At 45.2% G+C, this 18734-nt stretch overlaps 2 protein-coding genes across 2 annotated transcripts in view; both read left to right on the plus strand.

Annotated features, from left to right (window-relative positions):
* LOC119449996 (uncharacterized) overlaps nt 1–5020 on the plus strand; it is a 53712-nt gene extending 48692 nt beyond the window's left edge. The window contains exons 19-20 of the mRNA XM_049665566.1: nt 3299–3460; nt 4572–5020. Of these exons, the coding sequence (XP_049521523.1) occupies nt 3299–3460; nt 4572–4832 (423 nt within the window). The 3' untranslated portion in view covers nt 4833–5020. The remainder of the gene's footprint in view (nt 1–3298; nt 3461–4571) is intronic.
* A 92-nt stretch (nt 5021–5112) lies between these two features.
* The window catches only part of LOC119449995 (B-box type zinc finger protein ncl-1-like), a 60120-nt gene continuing 46498 nt past the window's right edge, over nt 5113–18734 (plus strand). Inside the window, 6 exon segments of the mRNA XM_049665565.1 lie at nt 5113–5262; nt 6730–6950; nt 11331–11447; nt 11449–11664; nt 12905–13123; nt 14234–14443. Coding sequence (XP_049521522.1) covers nt 5247–5262; nt 6730–6950; nt 11331–11447; nt 11449–11664; nt 12905–13123; nt 14234–14443 — 999 coding nt within the window. The 5' untranslated portion in view covers nt 5113–5246.

Below are 18734 nucleotides of genomic sequence, written 5' to 3' on the forward strand. Positions count from 1 at the left end.
CATGGACAAATTCTGACTCTTATCACTCTCTATGTTATCAGACATGAAGTGATCATGATGCTGGCTGTTCACAGTACAGTGCAAGGAATGCAGCAGGCACATCAGTACAGTCTCTTGGCCAAACCTAATGCAGCAGAACTTCATTGATGTGTTCCTGTTTGTTACATTTTCTCGGCTCTTATGCTTTGAAACACAGGTCCTGCTTAGTTCCCATTGGATCATGTGTACAGTATAGACCAATTATAACGTAACCGCTTATAGTGCAGGACCGGATATAGTGCGGTCTTTTCAGACTCCCGTTAATTTTCCCATAGCACTCCATGTATACACGTATCGCTTATAGTGTAGTTGCGGGAAACGAAATACCGGTTACAGTGTGGCTGCCTGGGAGTACGGAAGTCAGCGGAGGCGGCGAACGGTTCGCTCAAACGGGCGCCCCAAGGAGTGCGCAAGGAAGAAAGAGACGAAGTGGAGGAGAAGGGCACGTGGTGCGAACGAACAGCCAGTGAGGCTGAAACCAGAATCTTGAGTGTGAGTCGTGAAATATCACGGCGCGCATAGCGAGCAAGCGCCACGAAACTGCCAACACTCGCTTCATGATAACGGCAGTAAACGAAACTTCAGGGAGCGGGCGGCGCCGGCACATCATGGCGAAAGGCGCACGCAGAGACCGTGGAATGTGAGGGAGGAGGGCGGCAGGAAAGCGGATTTCGCCTCAGCAACTCCGCCGCTTCGGTGGCTCCCCTCGCCCTCCCTCGTAGTTCCCTCACTTTCGACTGTCACCGTGCGTGCCCGCTGCCGTGCACGCGCCGCCTCTCCAGCCGGCTCGGCGCCAGCTCGCCGAAGTTTCGTTTTCTGCCGTTATCGGGAAGCGGGCGTTTGCCGGCGTGGGCAGTTTCGTTGGCCGGCCTGGGACAGCGCCGTTGCTTCCCTCTGCGCCGTAGCCGCAGCGTGCAAGGAAGCATAAAGGAGAAAGAAGGGTTCACTGCCATTTTCTACACGTGGCTACGGTAGCATGGCTGAGACGTCGGCACGTACACGCATGTTCCGGCGCAACGCAGAATCGGCGACCTTGCCATTTGAAAGGGGGTGAAATTTCCGCCGCGTTCTTTTTTTGTTTGTTTGTTTGTTTCGTTCGCGTGCCACATTGAGGGGTCTCTCCTAAGCTTTTACTCGATTGCGGTGCCGGAGCAATGCCGGTCGGAGACGCCGCCGCGTGATTTGGTTCGAATTAACGAGATTCGACTGTAAATTGAATGCAAACGTTCTAGCCGCATTCCTCGACTGTCGCATATGCGTGGCGGCTCGGTGCACATGTTTTGCATATGTGCGGGCCGTGAAAATTGTTGCTTTGGTTATAGTGTGGATATTCGCGACTCCGGCGACTTACATTATAAGCGGTCTACACTGTATTAGTTTCCTGTTTGTTAGGTTTACCTTTCTGGTTGTTACGTCCAGAAACTGGCGGTGCAGCACCGATGCAGCATCGTCTGTCAGCGGCTTCTGTGCTGACTGTCGCATGTCACCGCTGAAATTGTCACTTCATAGAACTTGGGCTGGGATATTGTAATGATTATATTTCTTTTTTTTTTTTTCCTTTTCACACTGTGTCAGTGAGCTGAGTGGCACTCCGCCTATGTTATCACCATGATCGACTGGTCACGAGTGGTGGATGATAAGGAAAGTATAGAAGCAAGAGATAGGGATCACTACATTATACTGGTCCTGCTATGTCGCACGGTAGCATCGCCACATGAGATAGTGGTGTTAAAATAGTTGCCGGTCTCAACATGGATCACGATGTCGAAAGCAAAGATGAAGTGGACGAAGGCATAAGTCAGTGCTTGCCTGACACCTACATTCGCAGGTACTGTCATGGCCTTCGATGCACCTTGTGTGATTTCTTCAATATACTACACAGATGCATGGAAACTGATAAAAAAATGGCTGCAAATGATCAAGAAGAGACTGGTAAATTATCATATAAGATTCAGCTCAAGTGCCAGATTGAAATTGCAAGCTCCATTTTGTGTGAATCATGGCTACGGTAGCTCAAGAAAAGTTCTTAACGTCTAATATAGCCACCAGGCAGCGATTAAAAAGCTATATTTAGCAGTTTTCAGTAGTTCGCTTCCTATTCAATTTTAAAGGGGCCCTGAAACTCATTTCGAACATTAAAAAATGTTGCTGGTTTGTAGATGAGGTACCTGTGAACATTCGAGTCAAATATTGCACTGCATGCAGTACGAAATTTCACTCTTGTATCAAAAACACTGAAAGATCACTTGCTCCCTCCTTTGCAAGGTTGTCATGCAGCTATGTCGCAAACAGTGAAGTCTACAAATTTGCAATCCCCCCCAAAGAAAGTATTTCTTTGCACTTTCAGTCTACACATGCCAGTTGCACATAGTTGCGTCTGCTGAGTGTGGTGTCCGAAATCGCACCGGTGTGCTGTGTAGTTTAGGTACCACGGCTGCCATGAGGTGCCCCTAGCCCCCTCGTCGACGAGACGATCAGACAACTGCGTGCGCTGATTGGTGTCTCTAAGTGATGTAGCTCCAGGCTCCCAAATGCCCATCTCGCATCGAGAGAGCACCACACACGCCTGAGCCTGAGTAGTGCCCTAAAGAGAGAGGGGAAAAGAAAAAAGACACTCGTGACCGGTGCTCTGCCCCCTGGTGTAGCTTCCAGCTTGTTAGTGGAGAATAAAGGAGAGAAAGCAGCGCATTAGTACGGTAACTACCTCTTAACTCCGCATATACTTAAAAGATTGGAATTTTCTTTACAGCAGGATATTCCTGAGGTGACGTCCTTCACTAGAGGCCATTCTATGATTAGTTACAAAAGCGTTTTTATGTGAGAGTAGCCTGCTTCATCTGTAGTGCTGCTGCAAGCATGACTGGATGTTATGTTTACCCGGATCGTGCATTCTTTTTCTTGGTCCCCTAACATATCAGCAGGGTTCTACTGTATAGTAGCATGTAAAGATGGTGCTACATAAGAAATGCCTTTGAAAGGTGTTTGACTACCACACTTGTCACAATGAAATGGTCAGCTTTAGGATGAGAAGCACCTGCTGGGAGGTGACTCCTTCTTTCATTGTGTCGTGCATATTCAGTGAAAGAAAAGAAATTGCTACTGATCTTTCAGAACATTCCTCAAAGATCATGACCAAGATCTTTGTGCCAAATGTCAAATTGTTCTGGCTGCAAGTGCTACAGTGAGCTCAGAGTGTCTGGATGCTGAACAACTGAAGTCTTATTTTCACCTTGTGTATTTTATTACCTACCTTATGCAGAATCCCCCTCCTGGTGTCGACTGCATCACATGGGCTGTTCTGAAGAACAATTGCTCAACGGCTGAAGACATTGGAAAAGCAGTGAAAAAAATTGTTGTCAACCTTCATCGTCAACTAAAGGCCAAAAAGCGGCCAACTGAACTTCCCGAGGTGTTGCGAAAAGTCAGTAGGCCTAGCTAACGTGCATTTTGTTTGTAGCACCTAACAGGGACCACCTACAAAGCTTGAACCTCCTTTATAGTAGTACTTTCCTAGTGACATTTTCTGTTTCTGCATCTGTAGGTGCCTTGTTTTTATAGAACTAGTGATGCACTGCAGATTAGTGAATATATAACTAGTTGCAAAATATTTTGGTGCAAGCATGTGATCACAATGACAATTGAGTTGTTTATTCCTCGGTCAAACAATGCTTACTGTATTGTCGTAGTGCTGTGTAATAGATTACTTTTATAAAAACTAAAGTGAGTGGCTGTTCACACAGAATATTTTCAGGACACTGCATGAAACATTTCTGTTAAGAAACTAAAATGTACTTATCAGTTGTGACCTGTGTGGTTATACCGGTTTGTTCTGGTATCTGCCACTTTGTTCTCAATGCTTAAACTGTTCTGTCACCATTTGTAATGTAGTATCTCTGCGTATACTGCACTCAACTTCATGAGTTGTATTTAAAGTGTTTTGCACAGTTTGTTGTTCACTATGTTATCAGATGTCTACCTCTGCTGTTTGGATGACATTCGTCCTGTTCCTCTTCACATTGAGTTTTGTTTTTACCAGTTTTATCCTGCACTTCAAACTTTATATTGTTATTCATGTTGGCCGTGTTTTACGTTTTTTATAAGGATTTTATCAGCGATATTTTTAAATTTTTGCTACGTTATTTTTGAAAACAAATGAAAAAAAAAAAGAACGATGTCGTGGTGCACTGCAAAAAACCGTGCTCACAGTTAATGGCACAGCCCACTGCCGCCCGATTCTTGGCCTATCCCCCTTAGTGGGTGCGAGCCATAACGGAGGTGCATCATCATCATCATCATAATGGCACAGCAGCGCTGTGTGGTGGCTATGCTGGCAACGCTGTACTGAGGCCGGCAACGGTGCGTTTCGGGTAGTGCGGCACGACAATCTTTGAATGCAAGTGTGTGATTTCTCCTTATGCATTGCATTTTGATGTTTTTAATGCCGGTTCTGAACGCTTGCGATTTGTGAGTTGTCTGTTACAGTGCGCATCGCTTCTGTGATCGTTTTCCAATCTTTCGTGTACCGTCAACAGCGCATACGGCCGCAACCGCTGCGGAGGTCCGCTATGGACAGCGACGTGGTTCGTGATGGGATAATGATCGACGTTGTCGACACGAAGTGGCGCGAAGACAAGCTGCCAGACGAAGACATCGCCGTGCCGCTGATGGAGCTGCCGGACCCAGAGCCGGACAACAGCAACGTAAACGAAACGCTGAGGGAACAAGAACAAAAATGGACGGACCTGGCATTGAATCGCATGAATGAGCAACCGACGTCGACGTTGCCAAATTAAAGCAAGGCGAAACATCTCACAAAAAAAAAAAAGTGCTGACTTAAAGGCATAGTTGCGGCGGATGTTTCAGAACAAACAAAATATTTGTGTAACGATGCGGCGCTTTCCTGTTACATGTCTTGGTTCCCTGTGATACTCGGCCGTGTGAAGTGCTCTGGTGCGCCCTGGCGCGCCCTGGCATCATTCTGTACCGTATTTATATGGCCATATTTTTTTCATGGCATAAAAATTTGAAAAAAAAAGAAGTATTGTGCGTTTTACTGTGCGAGTTATCGTTTGTTTTGGAGCGCCCGCACATAGAGCGGCGCTGTCGTCGTCGGCTTCAAGCAGAAGTTTCTTGGGCAGCAACCAATCGGAGATGACCAGTAACCTTGCTTGCTTGAGTATGGCGGTTGTACTTTACGCAGGATCTCCATGACGGAAGAAAAAGGTTGGAAAATTTGTGTGTTCTCCACGTTACATACTTTGCACAGCGACGTTAGCGAATAATGAAAATTCGTTACAGCATGCAAATTCACTGCTTTGTATTCAGCTGAATTAAAAATATCCGCCGAAGGCTGCTGGGCTATTAGTCGTCGTCGGTTAGGCTTAGGCGAAGGTGACTTCAAATATTTTTGTACCTTGTATTGAATGCATGTTCCTCTAAATGTGCACAAGGTTAGTGGTAAACCAGCTGATGGGCCTGCTCCAAGAAATCCAGCGCGTGAAGCTTTGTTGATAGGCCATTTCTGCACCGCTTTATGCGCATCGCAATACGGTGCCCCACATATTGCGATTATGCTTCAGAGTGGAAAGACACGGCTGTACTGCGTTGGGTATATTGTCTCTTAGCCACATTAAGCCCCCTTTGCCCGTTTAAATGATCGAGCTTTTCAATAAAGTGCGCCGTCTTGGCTGGAAAATGCTCCGTGACGCCGACGTTTCGTTCGTATTTTGTTCCATCTTTGGCTGAGCGTGCGGCGTGCGCACTAAGGAAACAGACGGCGAAGCAGGTTTCTTTGTTGTACAGTAAACCACAAAATAATACGGAACATGCTGAATATATCCGCTGCCTCACAATTTAGCCTGGTATTTGCATGTCGGGCCTCGACTAGAATATGCTAATGACATCGTCGTATACTGTTTTACTGGCGACTGCCACAGGCTGCTTGGGAATTGGAACGTTTTCCGAGATTCCGTGGTCCGTAAAATTTTGTGGTTGACTGTACCTGGGAATATGTTATACGGGGCAGGAACGCATTCTGGCCCATTGAAAAAAATAAATATGGAATTTAACGCCCCGAAGTTGCACAATGGGTTGTGAGGAACTGCGTAGTGGAAAGCTGCGAATGAATTTTTGACATTAGTAGCAATGCCGCTGCAAGCATTTGGCAACGACTGACAATTACGCTTGCGCCCTCGTTTGTGCGCACAGATTAACACACTGGCAAAACGAGCTGGTTAAGAGAAAAGAATTAGACATTCATAATTATTCAGGAAAAAGCTCCCAGATCTGCTGCAGCTGCTGTAAATTGCATGATTCGCGCGTTGTGGCTGTAGCTTTTATACAAAGACGCACAGTGAACAGGCTTTCAGATTCGCTTGACATGTTGAAGAAAGTTGACATTAATTTCTTGCTTGATTCATGGCATACTTGAGTGGTTGTATAAAAGTGCTCTTGACCGTGCTGTAAAGTCAAAAGCGGTCAAGTGGTACTGCTAGCATAAGTAGCTTCCACTGATGATAAGGAAGCAGTATCATCACTTTTATGCATGGTTGTTCTCATAAAGCAGCTTTAAAACATTTTCACCACCCGCGTAGCATGGCCAAAGTGCTCTGCCACTCGAATATAGCATTAGCAAAACTTCCCTAAGCACTTGAGTCCTGATCACCTTATGTTTGCTTGTTTACCTTGCAGCAATGGAGAGCGGAAATCTTTCGCCCCTTGGTGGCTCCGAGGAGCAGGATCCGCTCTGTGCCATATGCAACAGTGGTTACAAGCAACCTAGATTGCTGGCCTGCCTGCACACCTACTGCGAGACTTGTCTTGAATCGACATTAGAAAAGCAGGCTGCGGCAAACAAAAGCAGCTCTGGGAAACATGAACTCGAATGCCCCAAATGCAGCCACAAGACAAAAGTAAGTGCCTGCAAAAGTGAACATGTACGTGGGAAGCAAAAATGCAGTGCCACAGTTCACTGTTGCTAGGTGGCGCTATCCTATTGAAGGGATTAATAGTCATGGCTAGGTGGCGTATGCCACTGCCCGGTTCAAAGGGTTCAGCCTCATCCATCCATCCATCCATCCGATTGTACAGAATGCACACACTGATTTTCAAGAATTGTCAATGTCTAGGAGAATATATTCGGCACAGAATTTTATTGGGACACCAAGAGAAAAAGATAATTTGATCTGTATTAGTAAAATACCCTTCTACAATTCATCAAACTGAGAAGGTGGGTGACGACACCACCATGAAGTTCCCACTCACCAGCTTGCCGTAACATCATGGATTTTGACAGCGCCTGCTCAGCCCTAGTGCATTTTCTATCAGTAAAGATGACTACAGAGTATTCTAAAAGCGAGAGACTCGGCACGTTTGAAGAGATTTTACTCCTTCACTAAACCCAAAAAGAAAATGTTAGTATAATATGAATGAATAAAGTTTTGAAAGAATACTTGATTGGTGTAAACTGATTTAATGTCTCCAGGACTACATTTTGCAGTTGGCACTCCCTGAAAGAACAATTTCTGTAAAATGTTTCTAACAGAAGGATTTGGACCATTGATGTGTGGGTCAAACTGTGCTAGAGTACATGCCAGGTGCTCTTGACGTGCAAACACCTAATTTGTGAAAGCAGGTAAATTTACATCAAAGACAGGTTGTCTTGCGTCAACTAAAGTATAAACCGCATCCATGCAATCTTGCGCGCGACAGTGACAAGCAACGCAATGCAAATGGCTGTTGCGTTCGCTCGTCACCTACTAGTCGTACCTCACATGAGCGACGTCTCCCCAGTGTTGCCGGTATAAGGGCAGCAAATACGCACCGAAACTGGCGTGACACATGCTTTAATAATCTAAGTTGGTGTGCTTTACTCTAAAGAGCAGCATAAATATTTCTAAAGGTCTTGCATTAGGTTCTTATTCTTGCACGTATCAAAAAGTCGTTTGCTCGTTCCATGCGACAATTGGTAGTACTTAATGTACTATCGACCAAAAATAGTTTACGGGTCACAGGATCTCAGAAAACGCTAAATATCCGAGCAGCCTTTAAAAGTTGCCAGTAAAACCGTATATCGCAATGTTGTTCGCATATACCAGTAGAGGCTGGAAGTGGGAATACCAGGCTGCGGAGATATTCAGCTTTTTGTCAAATCCCTTGGTCTGTAAACTTTTTTGGTCAATAGTACATCCTGTTCTGTCTTCGTGCTATTGGCTAGTCGCCCATAGCAGTTCCGGATGAAGAGCAACGCATTCTACATTTCCAGGACCAAGCCATCGAGCGACAAGGAACGGGCAACCTGTTTGCACGATGCTCGTTTCATCGTTTGAAGCCGTTGCTGTCGCGCACAGCATCGCTCTCATGTGGTTTGGGCTTAAATGTTCCTCATTCAAAAAGTGTTGACGGGCAGCTATCTAATTTTTGGTGGACCAGGTTCACACTGTAACGCACAAATTTATATGTGGCTCTGACAACTTTTGTGAAGTACACTTATGGCCGTGTACTTACAGACACTTTTCGCAGAGCAGTTTGCTCTAGAGAAATAAGATGGCGCTTTCGGGGCCACGCCGCACATTGCCTCGGGGAAAGCGCACAAATACGAAACCATTACCGCTTCTGCCCTGCTTCTGTGCGATCAGCTGTCAGAAATGCAAATGAGTTTTTACTAACGGACTGTGTTCCGTTCATGTTGCAAAATGTGGAACGGTAGAGGGAAGATTGTGCTGTAGTTAACTGCAAAAAATAGTGTGTGGTATATCAAGGAATGGAATGAATCTGTGTGGCCAAGTCCACGGACTGCTGCTACATAAGGACTGTCCGTTGCCGGCTCTTCGCCATGGCCAGCATTGTATCGCTAACCTCCTGCGCTATTGCCAACTTCAATCCCTGAATGTCGGCAAGAATGAGTATACGGCTCTTGCACAATGACGGAGGGAGTGACGCCACTGCCTGGCATAGCAAGTTTCTTGCACATTATTTAGACACAGCTCCCCAACAAGCATATGGCCTCGCCTTTGGCCTGAGGGCTTATATCACTGATGAAATTTAAAAAAATGCATGCTTGCACTGCTGATTATGATACATGAAACAAAATCGAAATGTCCATAAATATCAATATTGCGAAGCATTCCTGCCAGAAAGGGACAATAAAGAGAAAAATGATTTGAGATGTGTTAGTAAATTACGCATCTCAAAGCTAATAGGATAAGAACACTCGTACCATGAGAAGAGGCTTTCTAAGAAAAACTAAGGGAGTATGAAAACAACAAAAATACGGGGCTGACACCGCCTAGGAGTTCCTGCACCAGCTTGGTGGGACATCATGGATTTTGTTGGCAACTGTTTATAGATAAAGTTGGGTAACATCGTGTTCTAGAAGAGCTAAATACTGAACTTGGCAAGTTTCAAAATCTTACTGAGCCACAACTATACAAAAAATTTCATTGAAGTTCGTCTCATAACACTGAGTTTCAGTGTAAAATTTAATGAATTGAACTGTTACCTTCATTTTCTTATCTAATAATCCACTCACTACTGCGAAATTCAACAAAATAGTGTTTTGAAAGAATGAACTGATGTAATTTTTGTCTTGTTAAAGGGACACAAAAGAGAAAACTGATTTCTTCTCTACCAATAAATTACCCTTCCACAATATAAAAAACACCACTCTTGCCATAATAAGATGCTTGGTAAGCCAGAAAAAGTGCAATAACAAAAGAGGGGTGATAACACCTCCTTGGAAGTTTCTGCATCAGCTCGCTGTGGCATCATGGATTTCAACAGCATCTTGTGGGGCCTTGTTAATTATTCAGCGGTAAAGATAGACTACATTGTGTTCTAAAGGAGCCAAAGATTGAACATGGCGATGTTTCTGAAAATTATGCTGCGCCAACACAGCCTAAATACGAAAAATAGAAGTCTGACGTCACAGTGACATACCGTGTTGAGGATTCGGGCCGAAATTCGAAAACGGAAACTTTGACTTTCATTTTCTCTACTAATAATCAACCTATTGTTTCAAAATTAGCAACAGATATTTTAAAATAGTGCTATATCTGTCTAAACTGGTTTAGTGTTTTGCTTTAGTGTCCCTTTAAAGGGGCCCGAAACACTTTTTGAATGTAATAAGAAAACGTTGCTGATCTATGAGCAAGGCTACTGTGAACATGTGAACCAAATATTGCATTGCATGCAGCAGCAAATTTACAATCTCATGTTAAAAGCAGTGACAAATCGCTTGCTCACTCCTTCGCAATGTCATCATGCATCGTCGTTGCAAGCAGCTGGACCCACAACAGCTATTGGCTGATTTCGTGATTGTGAGGACATTCTCAATAATACAATTAGTGCTCATTTGAATTAAATAATATATGAAAAATATATTTGCCTCCGATCTGAAAAAAAAAGAAGAAAAAAAACGGTAAAACCATTTCATCTTTGCAGTGCTGTTCTAAACAGGGCAGTTGCACTTTACTGCATCTGTTGTGCCTGGCCTCCGAGATGAGAAGTGTAGCGTAGATACTGTGGCCACCACGAGCTGTCTCGTGTTCAACCTTTGGGTGGGGCAGGGGGGCATTGCTCCTTTGCGCCCCCTTGCCATCTTCCCTGTGTAGCTTCCAATGTGCTAGTGGAAATGGAGACAAAGCTGCTGATAGCTCAGATAACTACGTCTAACCTTGCTTGTGCTTGAAGGATTAAACAAATTTTAGCGGCAGGAGATTCTTGAGGTGACGTAATTTACTGGTGATGTCATTCTGTGATAAGTTATAATAAACATTTCAGGGCCACTTTAATCTTTGTGAACATTTCACGCAGTGCATCCAGCAGCATGTTGTGTTAGTGTAGGGCTGTAGGTCACGTTATGTGGTGAATCACTTAGTTCCTAGTTCTTATGATGAAATGATTATATAAACTAAAGAGAACACTAAACTAAATTTCGTGTTTATGTTTGTGTTTGTGCTTTCAGGAGAACCTTACACTTGCTCTAGACACAGTAGTTGGTTCTCCCAAAGTACATATTGCCGCTCCAATGGCTGCTCCAAAACTCTGAAGTGCATTCCCACCACTGAACACAAGAAAAAAGTATTCTAAAGAGTGTTAATGAAATTAAAGTGCATTCTTTTTTTCCAAGTGCAGTGTCACAAGTGTGCTTCAGTTTCATAGGCTTGTCTTTATAATAAAGCCAGAAAAGGTCTGCAAGTATAGTGCCCAGTTTCCCTTTAGTGATCCTTGCGCCTGGTAGTCTGGCCTAGCATGGGAAGAGTAGTTGGAATAGCTTACCTTGTTCTTAACAGATTGTGGGGCGAGGTGTTGTGGACAGCTGCCCACTGGAGCACATAATGGTGAACGAGCTGGACCGTGCTGCACTGGAAACTCTGAGCATGGTGTGCACCTCGTGCAAGGCCAAGGAGAACGGCGGTTGCCCGCTGCAATGACTGTGCCTCCTTCTTGTGCAACAACTGTGTGACTGCGCACCGCTACATGCGCTGCTTTGAGAGCCATGCTGTGGTGACCTTCGAAGAGTTGGGGGGTGCACCAGACCCTGACCAGATGGCTCAGGTACATCGGCCACTCACCTGCCTCACCCACACCAGCGAGCTGCTCAAGCACTACTGCCTCACTTGTCAGGCGAGTGCTTTGCACTTTTCCTCCATTTGAGGCACGTGTGGGACCAGTCGAATTCGAATTATCTAGCTAGGGCTAATTTCAGGATCGAAATACAAGTTTTGGGCTCATAGAAATGCATGAGCACTGGCCAGGACTTTCGGTCTTGATTGAATTAACTGAAGTATACTGTATCAGGGTGGTCCACCAAAATTTGAACTTGAACCAAAAACCGTACTAGAACAGAAATTTTAGCTGGAACTGAACCTGAACCCAACCTGAACCAGAAAAAAATAATGGTTACTGGTTTGGCACAAAACTGTTCAAGCATATAGAGGGCTCAATAGCATATATGGGTGCTCAGTAGATGAGCGATTCTTCAGAATATTTACTCTTCACCCCTACTAGCAGATTGTTATGACTAGAGTTGTGTTGCGTGTGATGTGGGGATTGACCTAGGTCGATATGCTTGCACTTCTGAAGTCAGCCATGCCAGTTCTGTCTCATTGCCGAAACCTTGTTTAGGGGGCTCTGCAGAATTGCCGTTCCTGTTAAAGCTCCCAATTTGGCTGTTATAGGTCAGCTTACTACGATTACTAGATGAAGTATAAAACACATGCCAGGATACACAGAGAGCAAAAGTGATGATGTTCTCAAGAAGGGAAAATAGGAAAACAAATCAGTCCATCAGTACGGCTTCTTGTATCAATAGCACAGCCATTGCTGATGTGAATACTGTCACTATCTCAGTGTGTGCCAACAACAGCACTTAACGGCACAGGAAACGTGCTTTTGTTGTGTGCCATGATTCAGCATACGTTTGGCACCTCCAAGCAGGTTACAACACTCGTCAGTTTTTCACGTTTCCCGGGGTAATTTGTGTGTTTGTCCGTGCCTAGTTAAGTCAAAGGCAATCACTGGCGAAACTGCGCTGCAGTCACAAGACTTACTCAGTGGAGCTCCTGACTGAGACTCAACAAATATTGTTGGCTTGTCCATGAATGAGTGCTTATTATCACAACAAATAAAACATGACAAGCACGTGCTCACAATTTGAGACTGTAGGGAACTGTTTCGAATGCACCGTTGTCATTTTGCTTGAGGCTCACATCACCACGCAAAGTGCAACGTACTGCGGAGTGGGCTAGATTATGGCACACGCTGTAGCACAGGGACACAGGTGTCGCCACCCTGAGCAATGTGGGGGAGAGGGAGTGCGTTAGTCACCTTAAGCTGAGCCTTCACTTCCTGCTGCATTGTGCAGGTGCCTATCTGCAATGAGTGCACGCTGGGTGAGCACAAACCCCCTGACCACGAGTGTGAACGTGCCTCTGAGGCAGGTGCCAAGCAGCGAGAGGAGATGAAGACGTTGCTCACAGAAAGCAAGAACCACCTGCAGTCTTTCGAAGAGTCTCTCGAACTTCTGCAAAATGGTCTCACAGACCTCCAGCAACAGCGGGACACAGCCAAGACTGCAATCCAGGTGTGGAATAGTTAGGTGCCAGTTGAAATGTGTGCCCTTGGTGCAAACTGAAATATTAAACCAGTCAGAATGACCAGAATGCACCATGTGACAAGATTATAGGGGACTGCAAAGGTAGACTTTTTTTTTTTTTAACCACATTATGCCAGGGAAAACAAAGGGGAAATAAATTGAATGACCGGAATGCACCCTGTGTCAAGATTATACGGAACCTCAAAGCTAGATTTTTCTGGGCTTGCAGCCACATGATACCAGGGAAAGCAAAGGGGAAATAAATTGCTGCTCTTAATTGAAATTTAGAAATAATGAGGAGGAGAAGCTTAGCGCATTAACGCAAGTGATGCTCTACCACTGAGATACAGTGGCAGTCATCCTCCCATAACTTTCTTGGCCATTGGTGTATATGTACTACATCTGGTGCTTGGAGTGTTAGCATCAACCCTAGCATTTTTCACATTGAACTGTTTGTGTGTGTATGTGTGCATGCTCACACATTTGGCGTGATTCAGACTTGGAAATGTGGTTTAATTATGGTCATTGACTCTCTGTGAGAATGCCACATTGCACAGTGAAGTGTTCTATTTTTGCCATTACGTCGGAAGGGAAAAAGTGAAATTTTTGCTTGAACGACACAAAAGGCAAAATTTAGCCATATTCAGTCACTGCTGCAGTTTTGCATTAGTGTGTTTTGTATTTGGCAGTGTTGCTTATCTCAGCCTGGTATAGGCCTGTACAGTAGGTCTGATTTGTCAAAGCAAACAAATTAGCTTCTTTATAGAATGGATTATTACTTAATAAAGACTTTGTCTCTTATGTGTAATGGGTGCACTGTGGAAGTTTTGCATTAAGTGCTGCAGAGAAATCTGTAGGTACTATGCAAGCTTATAGAGTCAGGCCTATATGGTAGTCTGGGCATGAAATGTCAGGCCATAGGTGGGAGAATAGGAGTTGCGTTTGTTGATCTCTTCTCCTGGAGCCTCGGACATTGCTTTTTTCCCAAAAGCTTCAGCAAGAAAATGTCAATACCGTACAAAAACACCATCACTGAAGCTGGCTTAGTGATGCGCTAAACGATTTTGTGCCTCAAGAGTGTTTTTGTTCAAATTGCAGGAAGCGTTCGAGAAGTTCAAGTCTCTTCTGGAAAAGCGCCAGGAAGAGCTCCTTGAAGAACTGGAGAAGTTGCACTCCGAGGAAGAGCTGCACATAATGGACTCGCTGCACCTAGCAGAGAAGACTACAGAGCACATTGAAGAGGCCTGCGACTTTGGGAACCGCCTGTTGGAACATGCGAACGCTGTTGAGCTCCTGTCTCTTAAACAGGCGAGTGATAGCTTTGGTTACAGTCAAACCCCATTCTAATTAGTTAGGCTATAGGCAAAACAAGGGATAACCCTCCGTAATGACTCGTGGTTGTGGTGTTCGGCTGCTAAGTAATTCTTGAGTGGCGTACTTGAAGAGATCTGCGTGTGTTACAGAGAAAACTTGCGTGAGCCTAATGAATCTGGAAATGAATTTAATTTTGAGGAGGAGGGGGGGGGGGGATATGTTCTCTTCAAGTAACCAGCAGACATCCTCAGATGAGACGAATGAAGAAAGCAGCGATGAAAACCTAGGGATAAGGATTCCCGTGGCCGGCCTCCACACAGGAGAATGCTTTCAGCACTGCAACACTGAGGCTCAAGTACCATTGCGTACCATACACTGGTCTCGAGTAATTTTTTAAATATTTTGAGTTATTTTGACAAAACTTGGAAATTCGGTTCAGGTTTTCATGCTGATTTCAGAAAGGCAATTACAGTGGAATCTCGTTGATACGATTTTCACGGGAACCGGAAAATAAAGCGTATCATCCGAAGATTGTATCATCCAACGTATGATCCAACCAAATCATATTATTGCGAAAAGAAAAAAAAAAGAAACGTATTATCTCGAAAAATGAATTATAATTATGTAGAATTCTATCAACGAGGTTCCACTGTACTTTCTTTTTTAGGTCAATTATTTCTGGAGATAAAATTGAAACTATTGCTTGTGGGTACAATAACACATAACAATAACAGCTTTTCAGAGAGTTACTATTGGCACATGCCTAAATACTACAAAGGATAAGGCACACAGCAGTAGGAGCAAGTTTTTGATATGACAATTTTTAGTTGCTCTATATCGGTTTGAATTTCATGTTACAAGAACGGCCACTTGATGATCCAGTTCAAGGAGAAATAAATTTTCATTGCCCTATTTAAAAAAAATTCACTCCGACCGCTGTTTGTCCTATAGATTCAGCTACATGCCACAGCAAAAATTGCAGCTCTAGCTGCTCTGAACGCAGTGATATAGTGTGTAGAACCATTAACAAAAAGTGAGCACAACACACGTAGCGAATCCGCGCTGACACGGCACCGCCTGAGATTGTGCACAAGGTAACTATCTTTATTCTCAAAAAAAAAATGTAATTTAGTGCTGTTTCTTAATTGTTTGTGCTGCTCTTTTCGTGCACAGAGATATTGTTCACGAGGAACAGGTTGCATGCCTGGCTGCCGCGAACTCTACACTGACGTGGCGTCTCGACTGATTGTGCACGAGATGATAATCCTTATGGCGAAACCATAGTCACATTCGCCTTTGCTTTCTCTCACATCGCCACCACAACTTTGCGCTTTACACAAGACAGCTGACCATTTATAGAATCGAGGCTTAGGATAACGAAATGCATCTTCACACCTGAGCCAGCACGAGCGAGAAAATCAGATTTTTGCTTGGTAGTGGCGGCATTGACGCAAGGTCTTGCAGTTTTTCTTGAACCTCCTTCACCTTCAGCAAATCGGCAGGCTGCGGCAGCCGTACCGTAATGTTTACTGTCAAAATCGCTTCCGTGTCCTAAGCCTATACTGCATTTGCAGGGGGAGGCTATGGGGGTGCTTGGAACGGATAGCAGACTGCCGTACGTCTATTTACTCTAATGTAACCTGACCGCGATTGCAACGCTATGGTTGGCTTTCCAGTTACGCGAAATAAATATTTAAAAAACAGTGATTGCAACTGAAGGTGAACGGGGAAAAAAATGGAACCTTCATTCAAGGAATCGCAATTTGGAAACGAGTTCTCTTCACTCATCATAGGCATATCTGAGGACGTTTTCCTAGGGTGATATTGTCAGGCGATTACTTTTGGAGATGGTTCCACTTTCACAATATTTCACGCAACTTGGCACTGAACAAAGCTTTTTGGCGCTGTGCAAAGCTCACTATCTTCACACAGTGCCAAGAGTACTGTCGGTTGTACAGTGCAGTTCACTTAGACAATATCAAGAAATGCGAAAAATCTCATTGTTATAACCGATCATCGCTATATCTGGACTGCCACAAAAAAAAAAAAGGAAAACTGCCGAATATACCTTTGTAGCCCCAAAACCAAATTTGCCACTTGCGATAAGATATCGGCGTTGTCTAAAGTAGGCTGTGAAGAATAAAACATTAATTTATACCTCTGAATAGCGCCTCAGTCGATCGGCGTGCTAAAATAGAAATGTGCACTTGCTTTCGCAGAAGTTTCGGATTCACAACGCCGTGTGCATCGCGCCCAGCTGCTGCGCAAACACTGGCGGTTATAATTAGCGTGCATTAAATCAATGAGCGACTCGATCGACGACATCGCTCGCATTTTGGTTGAACATCGGGGTCGGCGTCAAAGACTGGCCATTGTCAATATCGTCGTCAGCTGCTGTTGTCGTCGCCTTCGTCGCACAACGCCGCCGTCTATCGCGACAACGATCGCCCCGTCGGAGATCTCTTCGCAGAACGAGGCAGCACTATCTGCACTCTGAAGCTCCTCCATTGAAGCACCACCTATTTCATCGTCGGTAGCGACATGCTCCCAGAGTTCCGTAATGTCAGCGGCTTCCGCCGTGTTGGTTTCGCCCAGGGGGGTTTCGTCTTGTCACACAAAGCCCGCCTTTTTCGTTGATCGGCATCGCCATTGCTTCTAGCCTTCATGACCGTGGCGCCCGGTTTATTGTTGTTGTATGTAAGATATTCGTAATCGTCGATATCATCCACTGTGCGAGCTCGTACTTTTTCTAGTCTCGCAAAATTTGCAGCTTTGTTTCAGCTTTGCGCTTTGTCGGCGCACCTCCTGCTGCGCTTCCGCGGCGCATTTCTGCGCTCACTGAGAGAGAAATAGCTTTTTTTTTTTTTTTTTCGCTCACCGCTTCTTCTATGGACGCTCGCACAACCGCCGGCGACGCGAAGCAGCTGGCGCCATCTTGTGCACGCTGCGCCAACTTGCGATGCCCTCTCTGGCTTTTGCAATCGGCGCGCGAGCTGGATTAGCCCCGCGGTAATGGCGACAGAGCAAACTTTTCGCCCCGCACCAGTTAACGGCAACTCAGGAACGCAAATTTCACAATTATTCTGCATGAAAAATGCCGACCAGAAGCAAAATTTCGATCATTATAATTGGATATGCGGTGAATAACTGATCATTATATATGTTTTTTTTTCTCATAGCCCTATGCATAAGTTGATACCGTTAAGTCGACTCATTGTTGTAACTGATATATCGTTATATGTGGTATCATTATAAGTTGACTGCACTGTATGTGTCGAGGGGTTTGGTGCCGGGACAAGCAGTCTTGCAGAAGCGGAATTATCTCTGAAAATGATCATTCGAGAATCAAAGTCATCTTCCGTGCCGTCAAGCTCGAAGAACTTTTTAAAAGACCGCACAATAATTTCATTTGGGGCCAGTACTAGACCATTAAGAGGTCCACAGAGCCCTTCTGACCGGCCTTGCATTTATAGATGGCCTCCTGCTGGTCTTGCCATCCGTGGATCATTGACGTCGAGTCGCTGAGCCGCAGCAGAGATTCCCAGCTCGTCAGCCATCAAAATTGCTCGTCGCTACAAGCGGGCATCATAATGAAAGCGCTGTGTCGCCATAATGTCGTGAATGAACGGAGTTGAAGTGTGAAAGGCTGCTAAGGGTACTGCAGCACCAGTCACAAGCACAGCGAAAGTGGTGTTGATTCGAACAAAAAACAAGTTTTGACTCAGTCGACTTGTCTATGGAGTGAATCGAGACTTTGTGGGTTCTTGGTGTTTCACAGGAGACCAACCACCGCAGGTTCGAGCTTAGCGAGCCACAGGGCCGCGTCAGCCGTCGCCTCCAGCACCGCTCGCGCGCGAGCTCAGAAGCCACAAGGGGCTACCAAGCGACGCACGCATTAACACAGTAAAGCCCTGAGTTGACGGAAACCATTTATTGAATCTGTCGGCACCAGCACTGCACAAACGCCGGCGCGGCGGGGAACCAAAGTGGTCCCCAAGGGCGAAAATACAATAACAGGTGCCTATTGCACGTCGTGGCGAGAGCACAGGGTCAAGCTGAGATGCGCCGCTAGGAAAAGTCCCGGCGGCTATGCTACTTGCTCTGGCGATAACCAATGGGTCAACTTGCGAGAGCACGGGCAATATGCTTAGGCTTTCGGCAAGAGCGGCTCGGCGTGGTACGACCTCGCGCGAGCGCTAGACACCGCTCTCCCATCGTGTGCGATCTCCCATCGGGCCGACGTCAGTGTACATGGGGGAGCGCTCACAGTGACAAAGTCCACTAC

The sequence above is a fragment of the Dermacentor silvarum genome, chromosome 4 (genome assembly GCF_013339745.2).
Source record: "Dermacentor silvarum isolate Dsil-2018 chromosome 4, BIME_Dsil_1.4, whole genome shotgun sequence".
NCBI lineage: Eukaryota > Metazoa > Arthropoda > Arachnida > Ixodida > Ixodidae > Dermacentor > Dermacentor silvarum.